At 56.9% G+C, this 23,275-nt stretch overlaps 1 protein-coding gene across 2 annotated transcripts; it reads left to right on the forward strand.

Annotated features, from left to right (window-relative positions):
* Window positions 1-1,976: 1,976 nt before the first annotated feature.
* Window positions 1,977-20,892, forward strand: ATP1A3 (ATPase Na+/K+ transporting subunit alpha 3; the record flags this gene model as incomplete). 2 transcript variants are annotated; one of them, XM_079908090.1, is made up of 23 exons in its annotated part: window positions 1,977-2,168; window positions 6,167-6,256; window positions 6,352-6,411; window positions 6,554-6,757; window positions 7,281-7,394; window positions 7,509-7,643; window positions 8,154-8,271; window positions 8,405-8,673; window positions 9,948-10,146; window positions 10,224-10,333; window positions 10,416-10,550; window positions 12,867-13,059; window positions 13,336-13,511; window positions 13,597-13,733; window positions 14,382-14,532; window positions 14,653-14,821; window positions 17,481-17,635; window positions 17,713-17,836; window positions 18,584-18,729; window positions 19,290-19,420; window positions 19,942-20,043; window positions 20,300-20,391; window positions 20,713-20,892. In XM_079908090.1, 23 exons carry the CDS (start codon window positions 2,163-2,165, stop codon window positions 20,739-20,741), a joined length of 3,045 nt encoding a protein of 1,014 aa, XP_079764216.1. In that variant the 3' UTR covers window positions 20,742-20,892. The 2 variants fall into 2 exon arrangements, with proteins under 2 accessions (XP_079764216.1, XP_079764215.1); XM_079908089.1 differs by having other exon boundaries at window positions 2,163-2,168; window positions 6,128-6,256.
* Window positions 20,893-23,275: the final 2,383 nt, after the last annotated feature.

Genomic DNA, 23,275 nt, shown 5'->3' on the forward strand with positions numbered 1-23,275 from the left:
GTAGGGGGGCAACTACCAGGGCTAGAAGATGTGGCTTCCCCCCTTCCCCAGTCTCCATGGAGACAAGCCAGGTCTGCAAGCCCAGCCTCCTTTGCTGCAAATGCGGCCTCCCTATTACCATGGCAACAAGGGACAGCGGGGAGGGATGGGGATGGGTCAGAGTACAGGATTGGGCTGAGGCTCTGGGTGCCGGGGAAAGCCAAGGAACCCACCTCCCTGCCCCCTTTTACTCTCTGGCCCAGTTTCCCTGTCCATGCCCATCTTTCTGTGGCTTTGAATCTCTGACTCTTGTCTTTCTCAGTTTGTGTGTCTCCCTCTGGCCTTCACCCTTTCACACATTTCGGTGACCAGGTCCTTGACCTTCCCCTCTCACCTGCTATACTCCAGGCTTACTCTGTGCCCCTTGCCTGTCCCCCACATCCCCACTCCCATAGGTGGGGAGGATACCCACATTCTGAGAAAGCTACAGAGACAGGCTCTTGCCTGCTCTCTGCCCCTTCTGCCCTTCTCAGGGAGAGTCTGGGAGTGTTCCTCATAGAGCAGAGAGGTGGGGGTAGGAGGCTGTAACTCCTCAGGCTCCAGTGGGTGGCTGACGGGGTGTTGTGTGTATGTGACAGGCCTGGGGTGTGGGTGCTGGCTGTGCATCTGTGTGTGTAGATATATACCAAGATGGGATGTGTGGTGTGTGGGTGTGGGCATGGGGGGTGCACTGCGATACATGATGTGTGTAGTGTGTGAGGTGTGTGGGATGGTGTTGTGTGATCTGTGTCGGTGAATTATTGTGCTGTGTGTGAGTCTGTGTGCACCTTTTGTCTGTCATTCACAATTAGCAACACTTTGGCAATTTTGCACTGTGGGCCTTTGCTTATGCCCGGATATATTGGGGAGGAGTGTGTGTGACGTTGCGTGAAACAGTGTTCACAAAGCCTCAAGTGGTGTCTGGGGCAGTGTGAGGCCTGTGCTATGGTGCTGAGTGTAGATGTGTACTGGTTTGTGGGTCCATGGATTTTGTGGTTATGGCTCTCTATGTGAGGTGGTTTAAGGCCAGCTCTGATGGAGTGCGTGATGTGCATATCTGTGAGGTTGTGTTTTGAGGGTGTGTGTTAATCTACATGGCATTTTATGACTCTGATTCTATGGTGTGATGGGGTGTGCAAGGTGTGTGTGCTATGTGTGTTTCATTTCTGCATGTTTGTGAGTCCCTGGGGTTGTTTGATGGGGTAGTGTAGGGTGTGTGGGAGGGTATTAGCTGGTGTGTGATGGAATGTGATTGTGAAACTGGTGGTGAGTGGTGGGGTGGTGTCCGTGTGTGTCCACAGCATCTGTGCTGTCTGGGTGATGGTCATGTGTGAGTATGATGCTTGGTGGAATCCTCTGGCTGTGATGTGTCTCTTGTGTACCTGTGCAGCTGTGTCTCTTTGGATAACTGCCATACCATAGTGTGTGTGTTGGGGGGAGGTCACACAGTGAGGGGAGCCTCAGGGCTCCTACCCCCTCTGCAGCTTCCCCACTTACTGTGGGGTCTTCCTTGCCCCTTGTGCCCCCTCCATCTCCCCCTCCTGAACAGCACCCCACAGTCCCCAGGGTTCCCCCCTGCCTCACTGCAGAAGAAGGTGCTCTGGCCCTCCTGCCTTATTGCGGTGATTTACGGGGCTTTCCCCCCACCCAGTGGTGGGTGTCCACCTTCCACAGCGCACTCCTCCCTCTGGTGGCACACAATGAGGGGGATTCTGGGGCTCTCCCACCCTCGGCGCCCCTTCCTCGGAGCCGACACCCCACACTGCGGGGGTTTCCAGGTCCCTCATTTCGGGGGTCTCCGCCTCCCGCAGCGCTCCCCCTTCGCCGCCTCGCCGCCGCTTTGCAGTGGGTGGGGGGCGGGGAGGACAGCTGCAGTACCGGGGGCGGGGCCGCGGGCCGTCCATCAGAACGGCGGCGCCCCTGATTGGCCAGCGCCGGCCCCCCGGCGGGCGCGGGCATATGAGGAGGCGGAGGCGTCGGTCGCCGCAGACTGTGTGCAGTGGGGCTGACCGCCGGACGGACGCGCGGACCGAGGCGCGGGCGCTGCAGAGGCCCCCAGCGCGAGCCCGCGCCTGAGCCCACCCTGAGGCCGCTGCCCCGGCCCCTGCCCCGCTCGCCTGCCCCTGTCCCCCGGAGCCGCCAAGATGGGGGTAGGTGCTCGGGCCGGCCGGGCGATGCGTGTGTGTGTGTGTGTGTGTGTGTGTGTGTGACATTGTGGGTCCTGTGAGATTGGGTGTCTGCGGGGGCCGGGGACTCTGGGACCCCTGCTCTCCGGGACCCGGGTTCAGGAACCTGTGAGCCGGCTGACTCAGCCCGTCCGTGTGGTTGTGTCTCTGGTTGAGTGTGTGCGCGGGGCCGCCTGGCTTGGCTGGGGTCTGTGGCGCATGTTGGTGTGTCCTTTGTGTGCGGGGCCCGCGGGGCACGGACCCGCCCTCAGCACCTCTGCCTGACCTGGTGCGGTTGCCTGCTCAACCGTATGTGTGCGTGTGCATGTGTGCGTGTGTGTGCTCCTGGCTCTGTCAGGCCCTGCAGCACCGTCTGCCTGCGATTGTGTGGCCCGGGTTTGTGTCTGAATGTCTGTAACCGTGTCTGGGTGTGTCTGAAAGCTGGTGTTTGTGTCTGGGGGCGTTGAAGCCCGTCTGCTTCCCTGGCCAGGCGGGGACAGGTCCAGACTATGGGATGAACACCAGATGACCTCTCTTTCTCCTTCCAGGCCTGGATGGGGGTGCTCCGCAATGCGGAGTGGCCTGGGGCTGCAGTGTGTGTCTAGCTCCTAATCTGGGGGAGCAGACACAGGGGCTGGGGGGAGCAGGAGAGTCATGGCGGGGAGACTGAGAGCCTGGCTAAGGGTGTATGTATGCAAATGCGTACGTGTGTGTATGGGGGGAGGGGTTGTGCATGCCTGGCTATGCCCTTTCCTCCGTGTCCGTGTGTCCTTGTCTGTGAGTCTCTCCAGCAGATGCTGCCTCCTCCCCTGGCTGACCACCTGACCCCCGCTGCAGCCCTGGATTTCTCCCTGCGTGTCAGGCGGGGCCATGGGGGGCTAGGAGGCGGGTGGGCTGGGATGGATGGGATGGAGAGAGAGAGGGGGTCGGGATGGGAGAGACTAATGGAGAGGGAGTATGAAGGATGAAGAGAAAGATGGCGGATGAAGGCTGATGGGCCCAGGGATGGAGCTGGGGAATGGGGCTGCAGATCTGTGGCTTGGGGTGGGCGAGGGGAGAAGGAGAGAAGAACTGGGTGGGGAGGAGACTGGGAGAGAGAAGGGGGAGGTGGGAGTCAGTGATGGCTTCCAGGTAAGTGGAAATGGAGGGGAAGCCGAGGGCAGATTGGAGGAGAGGACTGGGGCTAAGTGCCTTAGAGAAAAAAGGAGCGGGAGGGTCTTAGGAAAAGACGTGAGAACAGGAGGAGAAGTGAGGCTCTTTAGACATGGGAGGCAGAGACATGGAAAGCAGAGAGAAATGGGCAGAGACTGAGAGAGATGCTCTGAAAGAGACAGAGAAAAAGAGACATAGAGACAAAGAGACGGACACAGGCAGAGAGACATGGAAAGACGAAGAGAGACATGAGTGGGACATAGACAAGGAGAGACAAAGAGAGAAACTGAGGCTGAGATGAGGAGACCCAAGGACAGACATTTCCTATCCAGAGACAACCAGAGGCAGCCTGAATGATAGGAAGAGGGGACAGAGGGCAAAAGGGGAGGTCGAGGGAGAGACGCTGAGATGAGGCCTCAGACACCTTGAAAGGGAGAGGGAGAGGCAGGCTGAGGGGCAGAGGCTGCGTGAGCTGGGCAGGTGTCAGGGGAGGCGGACAGCATGGAAAATGGCGAGGAGCCGCAGAGGCGGGCTGCAGCGAGGCAGGCGTGTTCCCCACCCTCAGAGGTGCTCCCGCCCTGCAGTGCGTCCATCTGGGCCTCCTGCCTTGACTGGGAAAGCCTCGGCTCCCCCTCTAACAGATGGAAGCCCGCCCCCAAGGGAGTCTGGTCATGGCAAGGGCAAGGAGGAGCCAAGGCTTGTCTGCCAGGGACTGGGGTATCCCAGTCCCTCCCCGCTCAGCCCCAGGATCCAGGCCCCCGGCCCCTCCTCCCTCAGACCCAGGAGTCCAGGAAGCCACCCCTAGGCCTCATAGGGGCCAAGCATCAGCTCCCCAGCCTTCCCTGAGGTTTCAGGGGTAGGCAGCTGGTTTTCTTCCCAACTTCTCCTCTCCTGCCTTCCAGGCCTCCATCTCTTTCCTCTCCTGCCTTCCTCTTATTTCTCTAACTTGTGCCCATGACCTCATATCTCCACTCTCTCCATCCTTGGGTCTACCCCTCTGTGGAGTCCGAGACCCCTCCTGAAGCTGGGGGTGGAGGAGTGTCCTCCCTGTCCCCCAAGCCTCCATGTTCCATGTCAGACGCAGTGCTGCTGCAGGGCTGGCCCAGGGCCAAGCCTCTTTCCCACCCCTGAAACCCAGGCTCCCAGGCCTCCAGGCTGCAGTAGCCTCCCAGGCTCAGCCTCCCAGTCTGGGGGCAGACGGCAGGCAGCTCAACTCTCTACAAGGTCACGAGGGGATTAGCGCTGAGCTGCACTGAGCCTGGGATCCCAGCTTGGCCCTGGACCCTTAGGATCTGTCAGCGCTCCTCTACCAGCACCTGGCCTCACCCCACCCCTCCTGCCAGCCTCCAAGGACACTTCCTTCCCCGTCAGCCCAGGTCCCCAAACTGGAACTTCAGTCACTCCCCCTCACGCTACATCCAGTTCAAGTCAAGCCCGGGGGCTTTTGCCTCTTGCTGTTCTGCACCCCAAATCCCAGCCAGCTCCTAGTCTGTCCTCCAGAGGGCTAACCATGCCAACCCCTTGTCCAAACCTATCCATGGCTCCCACCAGCCCCCAGGAAAGAGTCTAGGCCCACAGCTTGTCAGTCAAGGCCCTCAGGACTGGCTGCATGTCCAGCCAGGCCACCATCCCTGTGCACAGTAGGCTGCCTCCCAGGCGTTGGTCCCAGCTGTGACTAACACCTGGAGTGCCCTTTCCTCCCCCTTCCTGCCAGGCCTGTGGGGTCTCCCAAGATTTGCTGGGTCCTTTGAGAGACAGAGACATCCATGGGGTTGGGGAGAGAGGCCCAGAAAAAGAGTCAGGCAGAAAAGACAGGGAGAATGATATATGGGGAGACCTTCAACTGGAAGGACAGAGATGCCGAGATGGACTCGGAGAAGGAGAGATGCAGGGATAGAGAGGAAGATGGCAGAGCGAGATCGTGAGAGATAGACAATGTGGTTGAAACAGTAGAGACAGTTACGGAGAGACACACCAAGCATTACAGAAAAGGAGGTACCTTGAGAGATGAAATCAGAGAGAAGCAGAGATAAGGATGGAGACAGATACAGACAGAAAATACGGACACTCAGAGACAGTCTGAGATCCCTGCACACCAACTGGGAAAGAGATAGGAACCCAGAGAGAACCCAGAGAGACAGACTCAGCCAGACTCAGGGAGAGAGAGTTCAAGAGATAGAAACAGATATTGTATGAGATGGAAAACATAAAGAGCCAGAGATCAGAGAGAGACACACACAGAGACTCAGAGACAGAGACAGAGACGGACAATATGAAGTGATGAGGGAGAGAGAGATCAGAGAAGCAGCCACAGAGAGACAGAGATACACACACATGAAGAGAAGGATAGATAAAGAGGTACAAGGAGACAGAAACAAAACAGAATAAGACAGAGAGGCACAAACAGAGACCTGGAGAGATAGATCAAGAGAGAGAGACAGACGTAGCGAGAGACAGACAGACCTAGCAAGAGACAGACTAAGTGCCCAGGGAGAGGGAGAAGAAGCCACAGAGAGATAAAAAGACACATGGAGACTGAAGGGGAGAGACCTACAGAGAGAGAGAGAGAGGCACAGACAGACCCAGATGGAGACTCTCAGGGACAGAGACCCAGAGATACATGGAGCCAGAGACGGAGAGGCCAGTAGGAAGAGATGAGACTCAGGGGTTCTGAGAGATACCCAGAGCCACAGGGCAGAGACAGACTGAGCCCCCAGAGCCAGCCCCTGCCCAGAGACGCAGCTGCGCAGACGCAGGGCTGGTGTCCCCTTGTAACCCCTTCTCGCCCGCAGTCTGGTGGCTCTGACAGCTATCGTGTCGCCACCTCGCAGGACAAGAAAGATGACAAGGGCTCGCCCAAGAAGGGCAAGGGCACCAAAGACCGCCGGGACCTGGATGACCTCAAAAAGGAGGTGGCTATGGTAAGTCCCACCCTCTGCACCCACCCAGAGCAGGCCCCACCCGCCACTGCCCGGCCTCCTCACTCACCCGATCCCCCCAAACTCCTGTTCCTCAGACAGAGCACAAGATGTCAGTGGAAGAGGTCTGCCGGAAATACAACACCGACTGTGTGCAGGTGGGGCCGGACCGGAGGGAGAAGGGTCCGAGGGGGGAGGGGATGGGAAGCCGTGACCCTTGGGTGCCTGGGGGCACTCGGGAAGTGTTGGGGGTGCCAGGGTTGCTCCGGGAGGGTTCTGTGTGAGTCTTGTGTCCCCTAGGGTCTGACCCACAGCAAAGCCCAGGAGATCCTGGCCCGCGATGGGCCTAACGCGCTCACGCCGCCGCCCACCACCCCAGAGTGGGTCAAGTTCTGCCGCCAGCTATTTGGGGGCTTCTCAATCCTGCTGTGGATCGGGGCCATCCTCTGCTTCCTGGCCTACGGCATCCAGGCAGGCACCGAGGATGATCCTTCTGGTGACAACGTGAGTGCCCTCCACCCTGCTGTGCCCAAGGGCTCATACATGTAGGGACACGTATGCACACCCCACTTCTCCCTTTAGACTTTTCAAAGCCCAGCCTCCAACTTCTTCTCATCTAACTCTCACAGTCACCCAGTGAGAGAACCAGAGAAGCTATGAGGAAAACTGGGACTCAGAAAGGTGAAGTATGGGACTTCCCTGGTGGTCCAGTGGTTAGGACTCCATGCTTTCACTGCCGAGGGCCTGGGTTCAATCCCTGGCCGGGGAACAGCCAATAAATAAACAAATAGATAGATAAATAAATATATAAACAACAAACATTTAAAAAAAAAGAAAGAAAGAAAGAGGGACTCAAACGTGGACAGGCAGACAGAGACACAGACCCTCAAATGGACACAACCTGAGGTCAGACATACAAATACAGACCCCAATGACTCAAAGCTCTCTTCCCAGGTTCCACAGACCTCGGGATGGGGGTGGTGGGGAGTTGCTCCAGGGCGGGCTGTGACCCTGCATCTCCCCACAGCTGTACCTGGGCATCGTGCTGGCGGCCGTGGTCATCATCACCGGCTGCTTCTCCTACTACCAGGAAGCCAAGAGCTCCAAGATCATGGAATCCTTCAAGAACATGGTTCCCCAGGTGAGGGGTACCCAGGAAGGGGCCAGATGGAGGTGAACAGGCGGGCGAGGCTATGCCCAGTGACCCCAGGTAGAGGGAGTCAGGGAGGTGACTCTTCTCCATTTTTCCCCCCAGCAAGCCCTGGTGATCCGGGAAGGTGAGAAGATGCAGGTAAATGCTGAGGAGGTGGTGGTCGGGGATCTGGTGGAGATCAAGGGCGGAGACCGAGTCCCAGCCGACCTGCGCATCATCTCAGCCCACGGCTGCAAGGTGGGCCAGGGGCCTGGGGCCCAGCTCTGCCCTTCCTGGAATGGCCCAGGAGTCCAGGCCCCCAGCCCTTCCTCCCCCAGGACCCGGGAGTCCAGGCCCCAGCCCCCTCCTCCTTCAGACCCAGGAGTCCAGGCCCCCGGACCCCTCCTCCCTCAGACCCAGGAGTCCAGGCCCCCGGACCCCTCCTCCCCCAGGACCCGGGAGTCCAGGCCCCCGGCCCCTCCTCCCCCAGGACCCTGCAGTCCAGGCCCCCTCCTCCCTCAGATCCAGTACCTCTGACCTCCAGGTACCTTAGGCCTTGGCAAGAAGCCATGTACCCTCCCCAGCTTCAAGAGCCCAACCTCTGTCCTCCCAGACACAGGCACCCAGACTTCTAGCTGTGACTTCCAGGGACACAGCCTTCAGCCTCGTTAACAAAACAAACGAACAAACAAAAATCTTGAAATCTCCTCTGGACAAATGCCCCTTGACCCCAGGCCCGGGGTTGACACCTGTCTCCTGTGTCCCCAGGTGGATAACTCTTCCCTCACGGGTGAATCAGAGCCCCAGACCCGCTCCCCCGACTGCACTCACGACAACCCCTTGGAGACTCGGAACATCACCTTCTTTTCCACCAACTGTGTGGAAGGTGAGGCAGCGGGGAGGGGCGGTTCGGGCACCCAGGTGGGGCCGGACTCATCCAGATAGATGGACGTGCCTCAGGGGCTTGGGGTCCCTCTGAAGCTCGCTGAATCTCAGCCCAGTCCCCTCTGACCCCACAGGCACAGCTCGGGGCGTGGTGGTGGCCACGGGTGACCGCACTGTCATGGGCCGCATCGCCACCCTGGCTTCCGGGCTGGAGGTGGGCAAGACGCCCATCGCCATTGAGATCGAGCACTTTATCCAGCTCATCACTGGCGTGGCTGTCTTCCTGGGCGTCTCCTTCTTCATCCTCTCCCTCATTCTCGGATACACCTGGCTCGAGGCTGTCATCTTCCTCATTGGCATCATCGTGGCCAATGTCCCAGAGGGCCTGCTGGCCACTGTTACTGTAAGGCCCGGACCCTTGGGTCTGAGGGAGGAGGGGGCTGGGGCCCGATGGCAACAATCTTGACTGCAACGTAGACATCAAGGGCCAAGCCTGCCAGATGTGGAATGAGGAGGGTCCTGGGGCTCAGAGGGCCTCATTGACAAAACAAACCAACAGGGAATCCCCTGGCGGTCCAGTGGTTAGGACTCCGCGCTTTCACTGCTGAGGGCCCCCATGTTCAATACCTGGTGGAGAACCAAGATCCCACAAGCTGAGAAGCATGGCCCCCCCCAAAAAAAAACAACCAACAAAGAATCTTGAGAAACACTGCCAGTCAGAAAGGGCTAACGGCCCTATCATTTTTGAAGTTAACTTACAAAATTAAGAAGCACAACCTCATGGTAAAAAGTCTAAAGAATACATTAAAATAGTTAAAAAATAAAATAACAGTCCCGACCCACTGCCCAGCCGTCAGCCCCCCTCCAGAAGCAGGCTCTCTGCCCTGTTCCCGGCAACGGTGGGCATATTGCCACGTATGTAGTCATTGTTTTCAGGGTACACAGGAGGGACCATCCTAGGAATACTGTTCTGTTCCTTGATGCTTTTACTTAATAGATCCTGCAACGTTTTCCATATTAGCATATTCCAAGCTACTCTAAGTCAAAGGCCTTTCATTGACCTACACTATACAAACAAGAGTTGCACATATGAAGGTACTGCCTGATGAGCTGCAGGCAACTGAACACACCCCAGGTCAGCTGCACCCAGATCTAGTTCCCCAGAAGCCCCCTCAACACCTGTTCAGCCCCTCCCCTCCAACCCCAGGGTTACCCCTAGGATAGACTGGCTTCAAACCGTGTAGCTTTTGTACTTCACATCAGTGGAATCATTCAGCAGGAACTCTTGTTTCTGGCTCATTTTTTGCTGAACACTATGTTTTTGAATTTCACCCATGCAGTTGTAGGCAGTGGTTGCTTGTTCTTTTTCACCGCTGTATAGTATTCCCACCTTTTATTCCCCAATTTATTTGTCCCTACTGCTGTTGGTGGACATTTGGGTTGTTTTCAGTTTGGGACTATTATGTTGCTGCTATGAACATCCTAGTATATTTCTTTGGGGTGCATCTGAGCCCATTTTTGTGGGTCTATACCTTGGGTGGAGTGGCTGGGCGACACCCCATTCTTTGCCCAGGATTCTCTCTGGGCTGGGCAGTTGGGTTGTTGGCAGTTGTGTTGCTGGCCCAACTGCACCGCCTGACTCTACCTGTAACTCCCCTGCCCTTGCATACACTCCAGGTGTGTCTGACCCTGACGGCCAAGCGCATGGCTCGGAAGAACTGCCTTGTGAAAAACCTAGAGGCTGTAGAGACCCTGGGCTCCACATCCACCATCTGCTCGGACAAGACAGGGACCCTCACCCAGAACCGCATGACGGTCGCCCACATGTGGTTCGACAACCAGATCCACGAGGCCGACACCACTGAGGACCAGTCAGGTGAGGGTGGGGCCCAGGCAAGACCGAGGGGGCCTGGCTCCCGGACGCCCCCCAGCCCTGACTCGTACCTTTTTCAGGGACTTCATTTGACAAGAGCTCGCACACCTGGGTGGCCCTGTCTCACATTGCTGGACTCTGCAACCGTGCCGTCTTCAAGGGGGGTCAGGACAACATCCCTGTGCTCAAGGTGGATCTGGCCTCCCGCTCGCCTCAGCTTGGCCCCTGCCCACCCCGCGCTACTCTGCTCTGACAGCCCTCTCTCCCCACAGAGGGATGTGGCCGGGGATGCCTCCGAGTCTGCCCTGCTCAAGTGCATCGAGTTGTCCTCCGGCTCCGTGAAGCTGATGCGCGAACGTAATAAGAAAGTGGCTGAGATCCCCTTCAACTCCACCAACAAATACCAGGTACCCTAGGCTCTCCAGGAGAGTCGGCCTGGATCTCACTTTCTCTATGACGCCCGAAAAGCATTCAGCTCTGCCCCGCTGCCCTCCTGCTTTGGGCAAGTTATTAACTTTCCCAGAGCCTTGGTTTCCCCATCTGTAAAATAAGTCCAAGAGTATCCACCCAGTGGGGAGAGGAACACAGACCCGGGAGTGAGAGCAATGTCTCTGTTGGAGTGGGCAGCAGGGGAGTAAAGATCTTCCTGCAGCAGAGTGGGAACCAGCCAGAGATCTCATTCATCCATTCAACAAATATGTTTTTGAGCAGCAACTACGTGTCAGAGGCACTTGTGTTAGGTGCTGCGGACACAGACGGCAGTGAAGTCCCTCCTCTCACGGAACTTATGCTCTAGTGCCGGGAGACAGACAATGACAAAGGCATGAGGACATTAGGACATTTGGAATACGTCCGCCAGTCACCATGCTGAGCGAGGGAGCCCTGCAGGTGGCTGGGGGCAGCGGGCACAGCGTGTGCAAAGGTCTTGACGAAGGAGTGTGTTGATGTACTGAATAGCCAGGGAACGTTGAGCCAGGAAACGTGGTGGGAGGGGAGGGCAGTGGGTGCTGGGTCAGGTCCCATAGGGCCTTGTGGACATGACTTGGGTGTGACCCTCAGGGGGACATGAGCCAGCGAGCAGAGGCAAGATGGGACCTGACCCACATTTTTAAAAGCTGCTTTATTGAGAGATACAGTTCACACACCATAGCTCACCCACTTAATGTGCATAATTCAGTAGTTTTAGTATATTCACCGATACGTGCTGTCATCTGCCCAGTCGGGTTTTTAAAAAATATTTATTTACTTATTCATTTATTTTGGCTGCGCCGGGTCTTAGTTGTGGCACGCGGGATCTTTAGTTGCTGCGTGCGCATGCGGCGTGCATGTGGGATCTAGTTTCCTGACCAGGGATCGAACCCGGGCCCCCTGCATTGGGAGCTCAGAGTCTTACCCACTGGACCACCAGGGAAGTCCCTACCCAGTCAGTTTTAGAGCATTTCCATCACCTCAAAAAGCAACCTCACAAAAAAAAAAAAAAAAAAAGCAACCTCACCTCCTCAGCTTTATCCCCCTACCTCCCCCTGTCTCCCCGAGCCCTCAGCAACAGAATCGTACAATATGTGTTTTTTGATGTCTGGCTTCTTTCACTCAGCATAATGTTTTCAAGGTTCCTCCATGTTGTAGCATGTATCAGTGCTTCATTCTTTTTTATGGCTGAATAATTTTGCATTGAATGGATAGACCACATTTTGTTTATCCATTCATCTGTCAATGGACATTTGGGTTATTTGTGCCCTCTGGCTACTATGAATGATGCTGCTATGAACATTTGCCTCCACGTTTTTGTGTGGACATCATTTGCATGTCTCTTGCATGTCATTTGCATGACATCATTTGCATGTCTCTTGCATGTCTCTGGGAACTGCTGGCTTATGTGGTAACTCTGTTTAACCTTTCAGGGGACTGCCAGAGACCGTTTTCCAAAGTGGCTGCACCATTTTTCACTGACTCTCATTTTTTAAAAAAGTATTTATTTATTTGGCTGTGCCGGGTCTTAGCTGCGGCACACAGGATCTTCGTTGCCTCGTGAGGGATATTTAGTTGCGGCATGCAAACTCTTAGCTGCAGCATGTGGGATCTAGTTCCCTGATCAGGGATCGAACCCAGGCCCCCTGCATTGGGAGCGCGGAGTCTTAGCCGCCGGGCCACCAGTGAAGTCCTGTGACTCTCATATTTTAAAGGCTTCTTCTGGCTGCCATGGGGAGGAAATATTATGGGGAGGGGAGGGCAGAAACAGGGACTCAGTGTGGAGGCTGCTGTGATATTTCATGAGAGACGGTGGTGGCTGGATGGGAGGGCAGGGGAGGTGAGAAGAGGTCAGAATTCGGGTACTTCAGAGGTGAGCTGACCAGATTCGGTGATGGGTCAGATGCGGGATGAGAGGTTGTCGGGCAAGCCAGAGAGAGAAGCACGTATCCTAAGGACCCCTGAGATTTCTGTGAGAGAGACACAGAGGGGAAGAAATATCTGCAAGACCGAGAGACAGAAACGGGCAGGGATGAGCAGAGGTCTCTGTGAGAGAGCCTGAGAAACAGATGCACATCTCTCGGGTAGAGAGATTTGGGCAGTGCCCTCTGGGGGAGCCTGGCGGTGGTCTGTCCTGGCATCCGTGGCTCCGGACAGGGTGGCAGGGGGGGTCCTCTTCCCCAGCTGGGTGCAGGGCAGCCTCCGGGTCCCTCCCTGTGAGGCTCAGGCGCGGCCGCCTTCTGCTCTGTCCACAGCTCTCCATCCACGAGACCGAGGACCCCAATGACAACCGGTACCTGCTGGTGATGAAGGGTGCCCCCGAACGCATCCTGGACCGGTGTGCCACCATCCTGCTGCAGGGCAAGGAGCAGCCGCTGGACGAGGAGATGAAGGAGGCTTTCCAGAATGCCTACCTCGAGCTCGGGGGCCTGGGCGAGCGCGTGCTTGGTGCGCACCAAGGGTGGAGCCAAGCTGGGGCAGGGGCTGGGCCAGCTCTGGGGGCCCCTTGAGGGTAAGGAGGGATGTGAGGCTGCCCAGAGCCTGGCTCAGAATAGGGCCTCCCAGAATGCACCATGAATGAATGAGACAGGAAGGTGTCTGTCAGAAATGGGTGTTGACTGACTGTCTGGCCAACTAGGGAGCCTGACTACTGGCACCGGGAGCTGCGGGCAGGAGGCAGGGAGGACCAAGGCTGGAGCCCCTGTGCCCCTCTCCCTGCGCCAGGTTTCTGCCATTACTACCTGCCCGAGGAGCAGTTCCCTAAGGGCTTTGCCTTCGACTGTGATGATGTGAACTTCACCACCGACAACCTCTGCTTCGTGGGCCTCATGTCCATGATCGACCCTCCCCGGGCAGCCGTCCCTGACGCGGTGGGCAAGTGCCGCAGCGCGGGCATCAAGGTATGGCCCGGGGCAGCAGGGGAGGCAGGGCCAGGGCCCCAGCGGCCAGCGGTGAGGCTGGACCGTTTGCATATGATGCCCACAGGTCATCATGGTCACCGGCGATCACCCCATCACGGCAAAGGCCATTGCCAAGGGTGTGGGCATCATCTCCGAGGGCAACGAGACTGTGGAGGACATCGCCGCCCGGCTCAACATTCCCGTCAGCCAGGTCAACCCCCGGTGAGCCCCGCCCTGCCCAGCTCAGGTCCCTCTGGGACTGCGGGTCCCCCTCCTCCTGGGCTTCCTCTGTTGACTCAGCATCTGGGTCCTGTTCCTCTACCATCGTGAGGATGGGCAGCCTGGTGTTACAGCTGCATGGGGTTAGCAAGGGGTAGGTTCGCATCCCAGCTTTGCCACACATGAGCTGTGTGACCTTGGGCAAGTCACTTAGCCTCTCTGTGCCTCAGTTTCCTCCTCTCTAAAATGGGCTGCTAGTAATTCACATCTGAGAGGATTCTGTGAGACCCCTTATTTCTGTGTCTGTCATTCTCTCTTCCCATCTCTCTTTTATGTCTTTGTCTCTCTCTGTGTCTCTCATCTCTGTTCTGACTTACTTAGCTTTCCCACGCTCATGTCTCTCTGCGTCTGTCTCTATTTCCTAGTTGCCTGCATATCTCTGTTCCTCTAAGTCCAGTGTCCCAAGGTTCTTCCTGAGGTCTGCCCTCTATCCTTCCTACTGCAGCCCCCTCCTCCCCTGTTTCCCTTCATCTCTGACCCCCAGAGCCCTTGTCCCTCTATCGGAGCCTGGTCCTCTGTCTCTCCTGTCTGTGAGTCTGTCCAACAGGTGTCACTGCCCCACATGTCCTGAACACTCTCTGCTCTTCCCAGGGATGCCAAGGCCTGTGTGATCCATGGCACCGACCTCAAGGACTTCACCTCTGAGCAAATCGACGAGATCCTGCAGAACCACACTGAGATCGTCTTCGCCCGCACTTCCCCCCAGCAGAAGCTCATCATTGTGGAGGGCTGTCAGAGACAGGTGGGCTCGGGCTGGGGTCCCTCGGAGGAGGGGGCCGGGGGTCTGGACTCCGGGGTCCTTGATGAGAAGAGGGTTTGGGGCCAGGCCTCTGGGCGTCACCCTCACCCTCTCTCCCTCCAGGGAGCCATCGTGGCTGTGACTGGGGACGGCGTGAACGACTCCCCCGCCCTGAAGAAGGCTGACATCGGGGTGGCCATGGGCATTGCTGGCTCTGACGTCTCCAAACAGGCAGCAGACATGATTCTGCTGGATGACAACTTTGCCTCCATCGTCACGGGTGTGGAGGAGGGTGAGTGAGTTGGCCCAGGTGGCCCTGGAGACTGGGGTCGCTGCGTGAAGCCCGAGAAGGGGGAGGGGAAGAGGCCAGGGCTGCAGCAGATGCACGGCAGGAGACCACAGAATCCCACCAGGCCCCCGGCAGAGCCTGCGCTTGTCCTTTTCGGTTTTCTCCCCCTGAGGAGTTGGGGGCTCCCTGGGGGCGGGACTCAGCCAACACACTTCTGGGTCCCGGTGTCGCCCAGCACAGGCCCAGTCTGGTGGGCAAGGCACATTCAGAAGCATTAAAAAACAATACTCATAGGGATTTCCCTGGCAGTCCAGTGGTTAAGACTTTGCCTTCCAATGCAGGGGGTGCGGGTTCGATCCCTGGTTGGGGGGCTGGGACCCCCACGTGCCTCAGGGCCAAAAACCTAAAACAGAAAACAGGAGCAATATTGTAACAAAGTCAATAAAGACTTTAAAAATGGTCCACATCAAAAAAGTCTTAAAAAAAAAAATACTCATAAGGACAACCTCAGGGAAGCAGAGGGTCCTGAGGGAGCCCTGAAGAGGCCCCTTGCCCAGCCTGGAGTCAGGGGCCAAGGAAGCCTCCCCAAGGGGACAGGGATCGCCTGTGTCAAGTCTCTAGGGCCATGTGGGAATCTTCACGTAGAGAAGTGTCAGCGAAGGGAGTTGCAGACAGAGGCAAGGCCTCAAGGTCTCAGGTGGGGCCGCCGGGCATCACCTCCTGACGGGCCTGGATGCGGCCACAGATGAGGCTTGTTCCCATTCCGTTTTATTCTAATTATCAGAGTAATTCATGATCATTATAGCAAATGTAGAAAAGCATTAAGAAGCAAATTGGAATCACCCATAATCTTACCATCCAGAAATAATCACTGTTCATGCATTTTCTTCCAGTCTCTCTGTCCTACTTGAAATGTCCCCAGTGTACAAAATAACTCCTGATAAGAGAGAATTCAGACGGTAACAGCTGAGCCTACAGTGTCAGGTTCAACGCCCTTATCCCTTGTCTCCTGTGGCCCAGAGGACACATGGTTAACCCTTTCTCATCCCCAAGACATCCTCCATGCACCTGCAGAGCACACACTCACGGAGGCGTTCACGCCGCCCAGACATTTATTGGACTCCTTACCTTGTGTCTGGTGCCAGGGGCTGGAGATACAGCTGTGAGCAGAGCAGACATGGGTCCTTGCCCTCAAGGAGCTGGGAGAGACAGCCTTCTGCAAGTTAACGAACAGATTGTAACATAACAAACGTAATTACGTATTGTGACAAGTGCTAAGAAGAAAACCAGCAGGGTGCTAGGATAGATGGGGTCCTACCTGTGTATTTAGTTTTTGGCCGCCCCGCGCAGTTTGCGGGATCTGAGTTCCCTGACCAGGGATCGAACCCGCGCCCCCTGCAGTGGAAGCGTGGAGTCTTTCTTAACCACTGGACCTCCAGGGAAGTCCTCTGTGCCTTGTTTTTTTTGTTTTTTTTTTTTGCGGTACGTGGGCCTCTCACTGTTGTGGCCTCTACCGTTGCAGAGCACAGGCTCTGGACGTGCAGGCTCAGCGGCCATGGCTCACGGGCCCAGCCGCTCCGTGGCATGTGGGATCCTCCCGGACCGGGGCACGAACCCGTGTCCCCTGCCTTGGTAGGCGGACTCTCAAACACCGCGCCACCAGGGAAGCCCTTCTGTGCCTTCTTAATGACACACCTTGTTGCTCATCAGCACACGGGGGAAGGTGGAGGGAGGGGCTGGCTGGGTTCATCTTTAGTTTCTTTTTACTTTATACGCACTGTACTGATTGAATCTTTATTGGGATATGGCTTTCACACAAAGTCAGGGAGCTCCGTGACTTTTTATGCACGCACGCACCCACACAACCACCGGACCCCCATCAAGATAGAGAACGTTTCCAGCCTCCCGTTAGGGTTCTATCAGGTCCCCTCCGGTCTATATCCCCCCTCCCAGAAATAACCACTATCCTGACTTTCAGCACCATGGATTCGTTTCCAACCTCTTCCAAATGGAATCATGTGATAAGAATGCTTCTGTGTCTGGCTTTTTTTCACTCAACATAACATCAGTGAGATTCATCCATGGAGTTGGGGGTGTCAGTAGCTCGTTCCTTTTTCTCGCCGGGTGGTATTCCTTTGTATGGACGGACCACAGTTTACTTATCCACTCACCTACTGATGGCCAGCGGGTCAGTTCTGGTTTGGGGCTATTATAACTAATGCCATATGGTGAACATTCTTGTACTTGCTTTTTGGTGGACATAAACACTCATTTCTCTTGCGTATAAACCTAAGGTGAGGATTGCTGGGTCAATGAGGCAGGGATGTTTAACTTTTAACAGAAACTGCTGGGAATTCCCTGGTGGTCCAGTGGTTAGGACTCCATGCTTTCGCTGCCAAGGGCGCTGGTTTGATCCCTGGTTGGGGAACTAAGATTCCGCTAGCCACACCGTGCGGCCAAAAAAAGAAAAGAAACTACCAAGCAGTCTTCCGAAGTGGTTGTATTTTGAGAATGTTTGAACAGGGGCAACATGGTTGGGCATCTGTATGGAAAGGCAGGCGGTGGGGGGGATGGATTAGAAAGGATGCATGGACTGGGCAGGGAAGGGGCAGAGGGACTAGGGTGCCCTGGTGTGGGTGCCGAGGTCTGCCCCTGCCAACAGGCCGCCTGATCTTCGACAACCTGAAGAAGTCCATCGCCTACACCCTGACCAGCAACATCCCCGAGATCACGCCCTTCCTGCTGTTCATCATGGCCAACATCCCACTGCCTCTGGGCACCATCACCATCCTCTGCATCGACCTGGGCACTGACATGGTGAGGCCCCGGCCACCCCCAGGCTCCGGGAGGGTAGGGTCCCCCCGATCCCCGACTTACTGGCCTCTCCTGCCCAGGTCCCTGCCATCTCGCTGGCGTACGAGGCCGCTGAGAGTGACATCATGAAGAGACAGCCCAGGAACCCACGCACTGACAAGTTGGTCAATGAGAGGCTCATCAGCATGGCCTACGGACAGATCGGTGAGGACCTGGGGGCCCTGCCTCGCGTATGGCTGGGTGCCTGGTGCCTGGCCCACCGTGGGTGCTCAGAAACCTTGTGCCGAATGAGTGGAGTGAAAAGTAGGACCTGGTGCTGGAGGTTTGGAAGGAGTGACTTACAGATGGGCAGTGGTCACCAAGGTGGGGCTGGCACAGGTGGAGGAAAGGCCCGGGGCTGCACCCGGGGAGCACGTGGGATACTGAGTGGCAGATCAGGGCTGGCCCCAGGATGGCCACTCCCCTGCTCCACCCGCCACCGTGGTGGGAAGGACCAGTCAGCCTGTGAGCTCTCTGAGGGCAGGAGTGAGCCCCACGCCCTCCTGCCTTCTCCATCTTTGCTGGGGGTGAGGTGTGCAGTCTTACAGGTGCTGAGCGCCCTGTTGCTGGGAGTGTCCCAGGAAGCAGAGGCTTGGTGGCGGTGGTCAGAGGCCTAGGGAGGTCATTCCTGCCTAGGGGGTCCTCAGGGGTTTCCTGATGTCCAGGTGGCCTGGCGCGGGTGGGAGGGAGCCTCCAGGTTCTCCCCTCAGGAGAGCCCCGTCTCCAAGGTTCCTGCCACCAGGTGGCACCCTCAGATGGCCCTCTGGGAGCTCAGCCCCGGATGATGTCAGGCAAGAGGACCGGGTACCTCACCATCCTCGCAGTGTGGGTCTCAAGGGGCCTCAGAGGTGCCCTGGGCTGGCTGCCTGCCCCACCTGAGCCTCTTCTCATCTCCCTTCTCTCCTCCCCCAGGAATGATCCAGGCTCTTGGTGGCTTTTTCTCCTACTTTGTGATCCTGGCAGAAAATGGCTTCTTGCCTGGCAACCTGGTGGGCATCCGGCTGAACTGGGATGACCGCACCGTCAACGACCTGGAGGACAGTTACGGGCAGCAGTGGGTGCGTAGGGCTGGGTCCCACAGCATGGCCTGGGACCTCCCAGGCGGGGTCCCTGCCCACAGCATCCTGGGCTGGGGCGAGCCGTCCCAACCATGCAGGGGCAGCTTCCTGTGATGGTCCCTCTGCCCCAGGGGCGGCATCAAGATCCTCGCTGGACACAAGGGGCCTCCTGGCGCTCTTGGCCCAGCCCATCGCGGTCCTGGCCGCCGGCCATGCTCTCTGCCCCACCAGGCGAGACGCCTTTGCTGCCTGATTCCCCATCTCTGTCTGTGCCTTCAAAGCCCAGCTGGAGTCCCCTCAGGAGGCTCCCAGGATCTCTGGTCCACAACCGAGGTCACCATTACCCTCTCTAATTCCTTGTACATTTCCTGACTCTTCCCGTGGGGCTCTGAACTACAGAGGGAAGGCACGCCCCTTAGGGGATCCCTTCTGGACAGAGTCCCCGCTTTGCCCTGGGGCCCTATGCAGGGGCGCAGACAAGGAGCACGTGGGCCCAGGGTGGGGCCTGGGGCTGCGGCCACACTGACCGCCGACCGGCACCCGCGTCATCGCCCTTGCAGACCTACGAGCAGAGGAAAGTGGTGGAGTTCACGTGCCACACGGCCTTCTTTGTGAGCATAGTGGTCGTGCAGTGGGCTGACCTGATCATCTGTAAGACCAGGAGGAACTCCGTCTTCCAGCAGGGCATGAAGTGAGGGCCGCGGGCGCCGGGCTTGCTCTCCGTCCCGCCCCGTGTCTGTCTGTCTGTCTGTTTCAGTTTTGCCTCTGAGTTGATTTTCTCTCCAGTGGTCACATCTATCTTGGATTCTCTGTCTCTCTCTCTCCATATGTGTGTGTGCACACTGCTGGGGTGTCTCTGGTCCCTCTTCAGATCTGCTTTATCTTTTTCTTTGGCCGCACGGCATGTGGGATCTTAGTTCCCCCACCAGAGATGGAACCCTGCAGTGGAAGCGCAGAGTGCTAACCACTGGACCGCCAGGGAATTCCCTGCTGTATCTTTTCATACCCCTGCCTGTGTGTCACTGTCTCTGTCATTATACTTCGGTGTCACCATCTCCCTGGACCCATCTGTGCCTCTCTGCCTCTTTCGGTCTCCATCTCTGTGTGTCTCCGTGTCTGTCTCTGTGCATCTGCCCTTGGCAGATCCTCTGTCTCGGTGGGATGGGGGTGCCTGCTCGAGTTCTCTGGGTCCAGCCCTGCCTGTGCCTCCAGGAACAAGATCCTGATCTTCGGGTTGTTTGAGGAGACAGCCCTGGCTGCCTTCCTGTCCTACTGCCCCGGCATGGACGTGGCCCTTCGCATGTACCCTCTCAAGTGAGTGCCCCCTCCCCTGCCCTGTACCACCTGCTCCGGGATCCTCCGGGTAGCCTTCCCCGCTGGACGCCCTCACAGTGGGGCGCTGTGCAGACCCCAGCCCACAGCCATGGCCCGGGCACCCCTCACCTTGGGCACGAAGGACCAGGGGAGCATCTTCCCAGTGCGGCCCCGCCTGTCCTCTGGGACCCTGCCTGTGTGTGTCCGCCCCGTCTCCGCCCCACACTGACGCCCTCCTGCTCTTTCGTCTCCGCAGGCCCAGCTGGTGGTTCTGTGCCTTCCCCTACAGTTTTCTCATCTTCGTCTATGACGAAATCCGCAAACTCATCCTGCGCAGGAACCCCGGGGGTGAGGGGCTAACTGGGTACAGGGGGGGAGGCTGGGGGGACGGGACGGGGCAGCTGGAAGGGGAGGCGAGAGAGTGCTGTGTGACTGATACTAACCTCACTCTCTGTTTCCCCCCAACCCCTCCCTCCTGCGTTGTCTTTCCACCCTCTTTGCAACTCTTCTCTCTTCCTGGCTCTCTGGGCCTCCTCCTTTCTGTGTCTTTCCCTGTGTCTCTGCCCCTTTTGGTTTCTTTCTGTGCCGCTGTCTGTCTGTCTCTGCTTGTGCTTCTCTCCGTGCCCGTCTCCCTCTCATCTCTGTTTCTTTCCTCCTTTGTCTCTCCAGGTTGGGTGGAGAAGGAAACCTACTACTGACCTCAACCCCACCACATCACCCGTCTCTACCCTGCCCCTCAAGCCCAGGACAGCCCACTCCGGTCCCCCTCATTTTGTATTCTGGGGGGAGGGGCCCTCTCTCCCATTGGCCCCGCCCCCTCAAGTTATCTCCCGCCTCCCTCCCCCTCTTCCCCCTCTGGCTGGCTTCTCTCCCCGCTCCCGCCCCGCCCCGCCCCGCCCCCTGCCTCTCTCCTCTTTCTCTTTTGTGTGTCTGTTCCTCTCCCTCTCCTCATCCCTGCCACCCAGCCCCCTCCCTGGGCTCTTTTTTACTCCCCCTCACCCCCTGGCTGACGCCGTCTCTGGTTCTGGACAATTATCAAATATATCCGTGGGGACAGAGAAGCCGCGTGTGTGTGTCTTGCTTGCTTTGTGGACGCGGGGTGTGGGCAGGACGGTGTTCCCTGTGCTGGCACCCGTGGCTGGGTGACTCACAGAACCCCAGGAATTTAGCCTGGCATGAGCTTGGGAGTCATGGAATCTCAAAGTCATCAAATCATGGAGTTGTAGCCCCACAAGGGTTAGAGTGAGGGCACCTTGAATTCGCCAGGAGATGGGATCATGGGATCAGAACAGGGGAGAGGAAGGGAATCAGACTCTGGATCCTCTCATATTGGAGAGGCACCGGGGGAGGCGATGATGCTAATGGTTCATTGAACTCCCACCCTGTGCTGTCCTCTCCTAAGCACTCTACGTGTATTAGCTCACTCAATCCTCACAAGGCACAGAGAGGGAAAGTGACCTGCCCAAGGTCACACAGCTGAGGGGTGACAAATCTGGGATTTGAACCTAGGCTGTCCAAGCTCTAAGTCACTATGCTCTTCTCTCTCTTTTTGTTGAGATAAACTTTCATACAGTGACGTGCACAAGTCTCAAGGGCACAGCTCAATGATTTAAAAAATTACTTCCATGTAGCCACTAGCCATAAAGGTCTCTCGTGCCCCTTTTCCAGTCAGCCCCCCTCCAGAGGTAACTGCTGAACTGCCTTCTGTCACCATCGTTTAGTTGTACCAATTCTTGGACTTTGTAGAAATGCAGTCTTACAGCATGCTGTCTCATGCTGTCTCATGTGTCTGGCTTCCTGTCCTCCACACCATGTCTATGAGAGTCATCCACAGTGTTCCATGTATCAGTAGCTGCTCTTTTTCATTGCTGCGGAGTTTTCCACTGTGTGACTATTACACGATTTGTTGATCCATTTTCTTGTTGATGGACATTTGCTGTTTACACTTTGGAAGCCTCTAGGAAGAGGAACGTTCTAGTGATATCCTCTGATGACACATGTGTGCATCTCTGTTGGGTACATGCCTAGGAATGGAATTGCCGATTGGGGGATAGACAGTGTTTATCTTTAATAGAAATAACCACGCCCTTTCCAAAGCTCTTGCGTCATCTGCATTCCAACAGTGCATCAAAGTTACAGTTGCTCCACATCCACGTCAACACTTGCTTGTCAGTCTTTTGAATTTGAGCCCTTCTGGTTGGGCAGCTCTACCACTTCCCTCAAGGCAGCCTTGCTAACACAGCCCAGAGATTGGAGTGAGAGGAAGGCCTGGGGCTGGTCCCGGCCTGCCTGCCTCCCAGCACAGGTGGCTGGGTGGTCGGGAGGCTGAGAGTCCACATGAGTGTGAGTGTGTGCACGTGCCCACTGCACAGGACAATGCTGAGGAGGAGTGCCTGAATCTGAGGGGCAAGGCAGTCCGAAGGCAGCGGCCACGTGTGCCAGAAACGCCTGTGATGCCCAGGGCAGAGCCCAGTCCGGTAAGGGTTACGTGAGCCTGGACCTCTCCTGGGGAGGCCAGAGAGACTATTCATCAGGTACAGGGTAAAAACACTCCCATAGACAGGTGGGCAATCTGAGGCCCAGAGAGGGCAGGGACTTCCTTGAGGTCACACAGCAGAAAACTAAACCAGGTTTCTGATTGTCTGTGCTAATGTCCTCCTACCCTCCCAGCTCCACTTCCTCCAGGGGTCCAAGAGGCAGGAAGGAGGCCTCAGGTGGAGGGACCACAGGGCCAGGGCCCATCTCTCATAATCTTTTCAGGCACCCCCTTATCTCCCACCATCCCCCTAATTCAGGGCCCACTTGCCATAGGTCCCTTCTCCCCCAGTCTCCCCTCATCCCCCTGTCTCACGGATCTTCCCATCTCTCACAGTATCTCCATCTTAGGGCCCCTTCTCCCACAATCTCTGTTTCAAGGGGCTCCTCCCCCACATTGCCCCTACGCCAAGGCCCCTCAGAATCCCGATTCAAAGTTCCCGTCCGGCCCCACTCAGAGGGTTCCTCTCCAACAGTGTCCTTGCCTCTGGACTCCACCACCCATGGCCCATGCCTTTTGACACCTCCAGGACTTTGCCTGTTATGTCTTCTGCTCAGAGCACATACTGGCGGGTTATGAGTGAAATCACTTTTATTCGTGTTCCTATGAGGAACCTCCAAAGCCCTCATAACAAAAGTCAAACCCCAATTTCCCCAGGTCGGCCCTGGAAGAAGGCAGCTGGACCTCTGCTTCCAA

Source organism: Stenella coeruleoalba, assembly GCF_951394435.1.
Source record: "Stenella coeruleoalba genome assembly, chromosome: 20".
Taxonomy (NCBI): domain Eukaryota; kingdom Metazoa; phylum Chordata; class Mammalia; order Artiodactyla; family Delphinidae; genus Stenella; species Stenella coeruleoalba.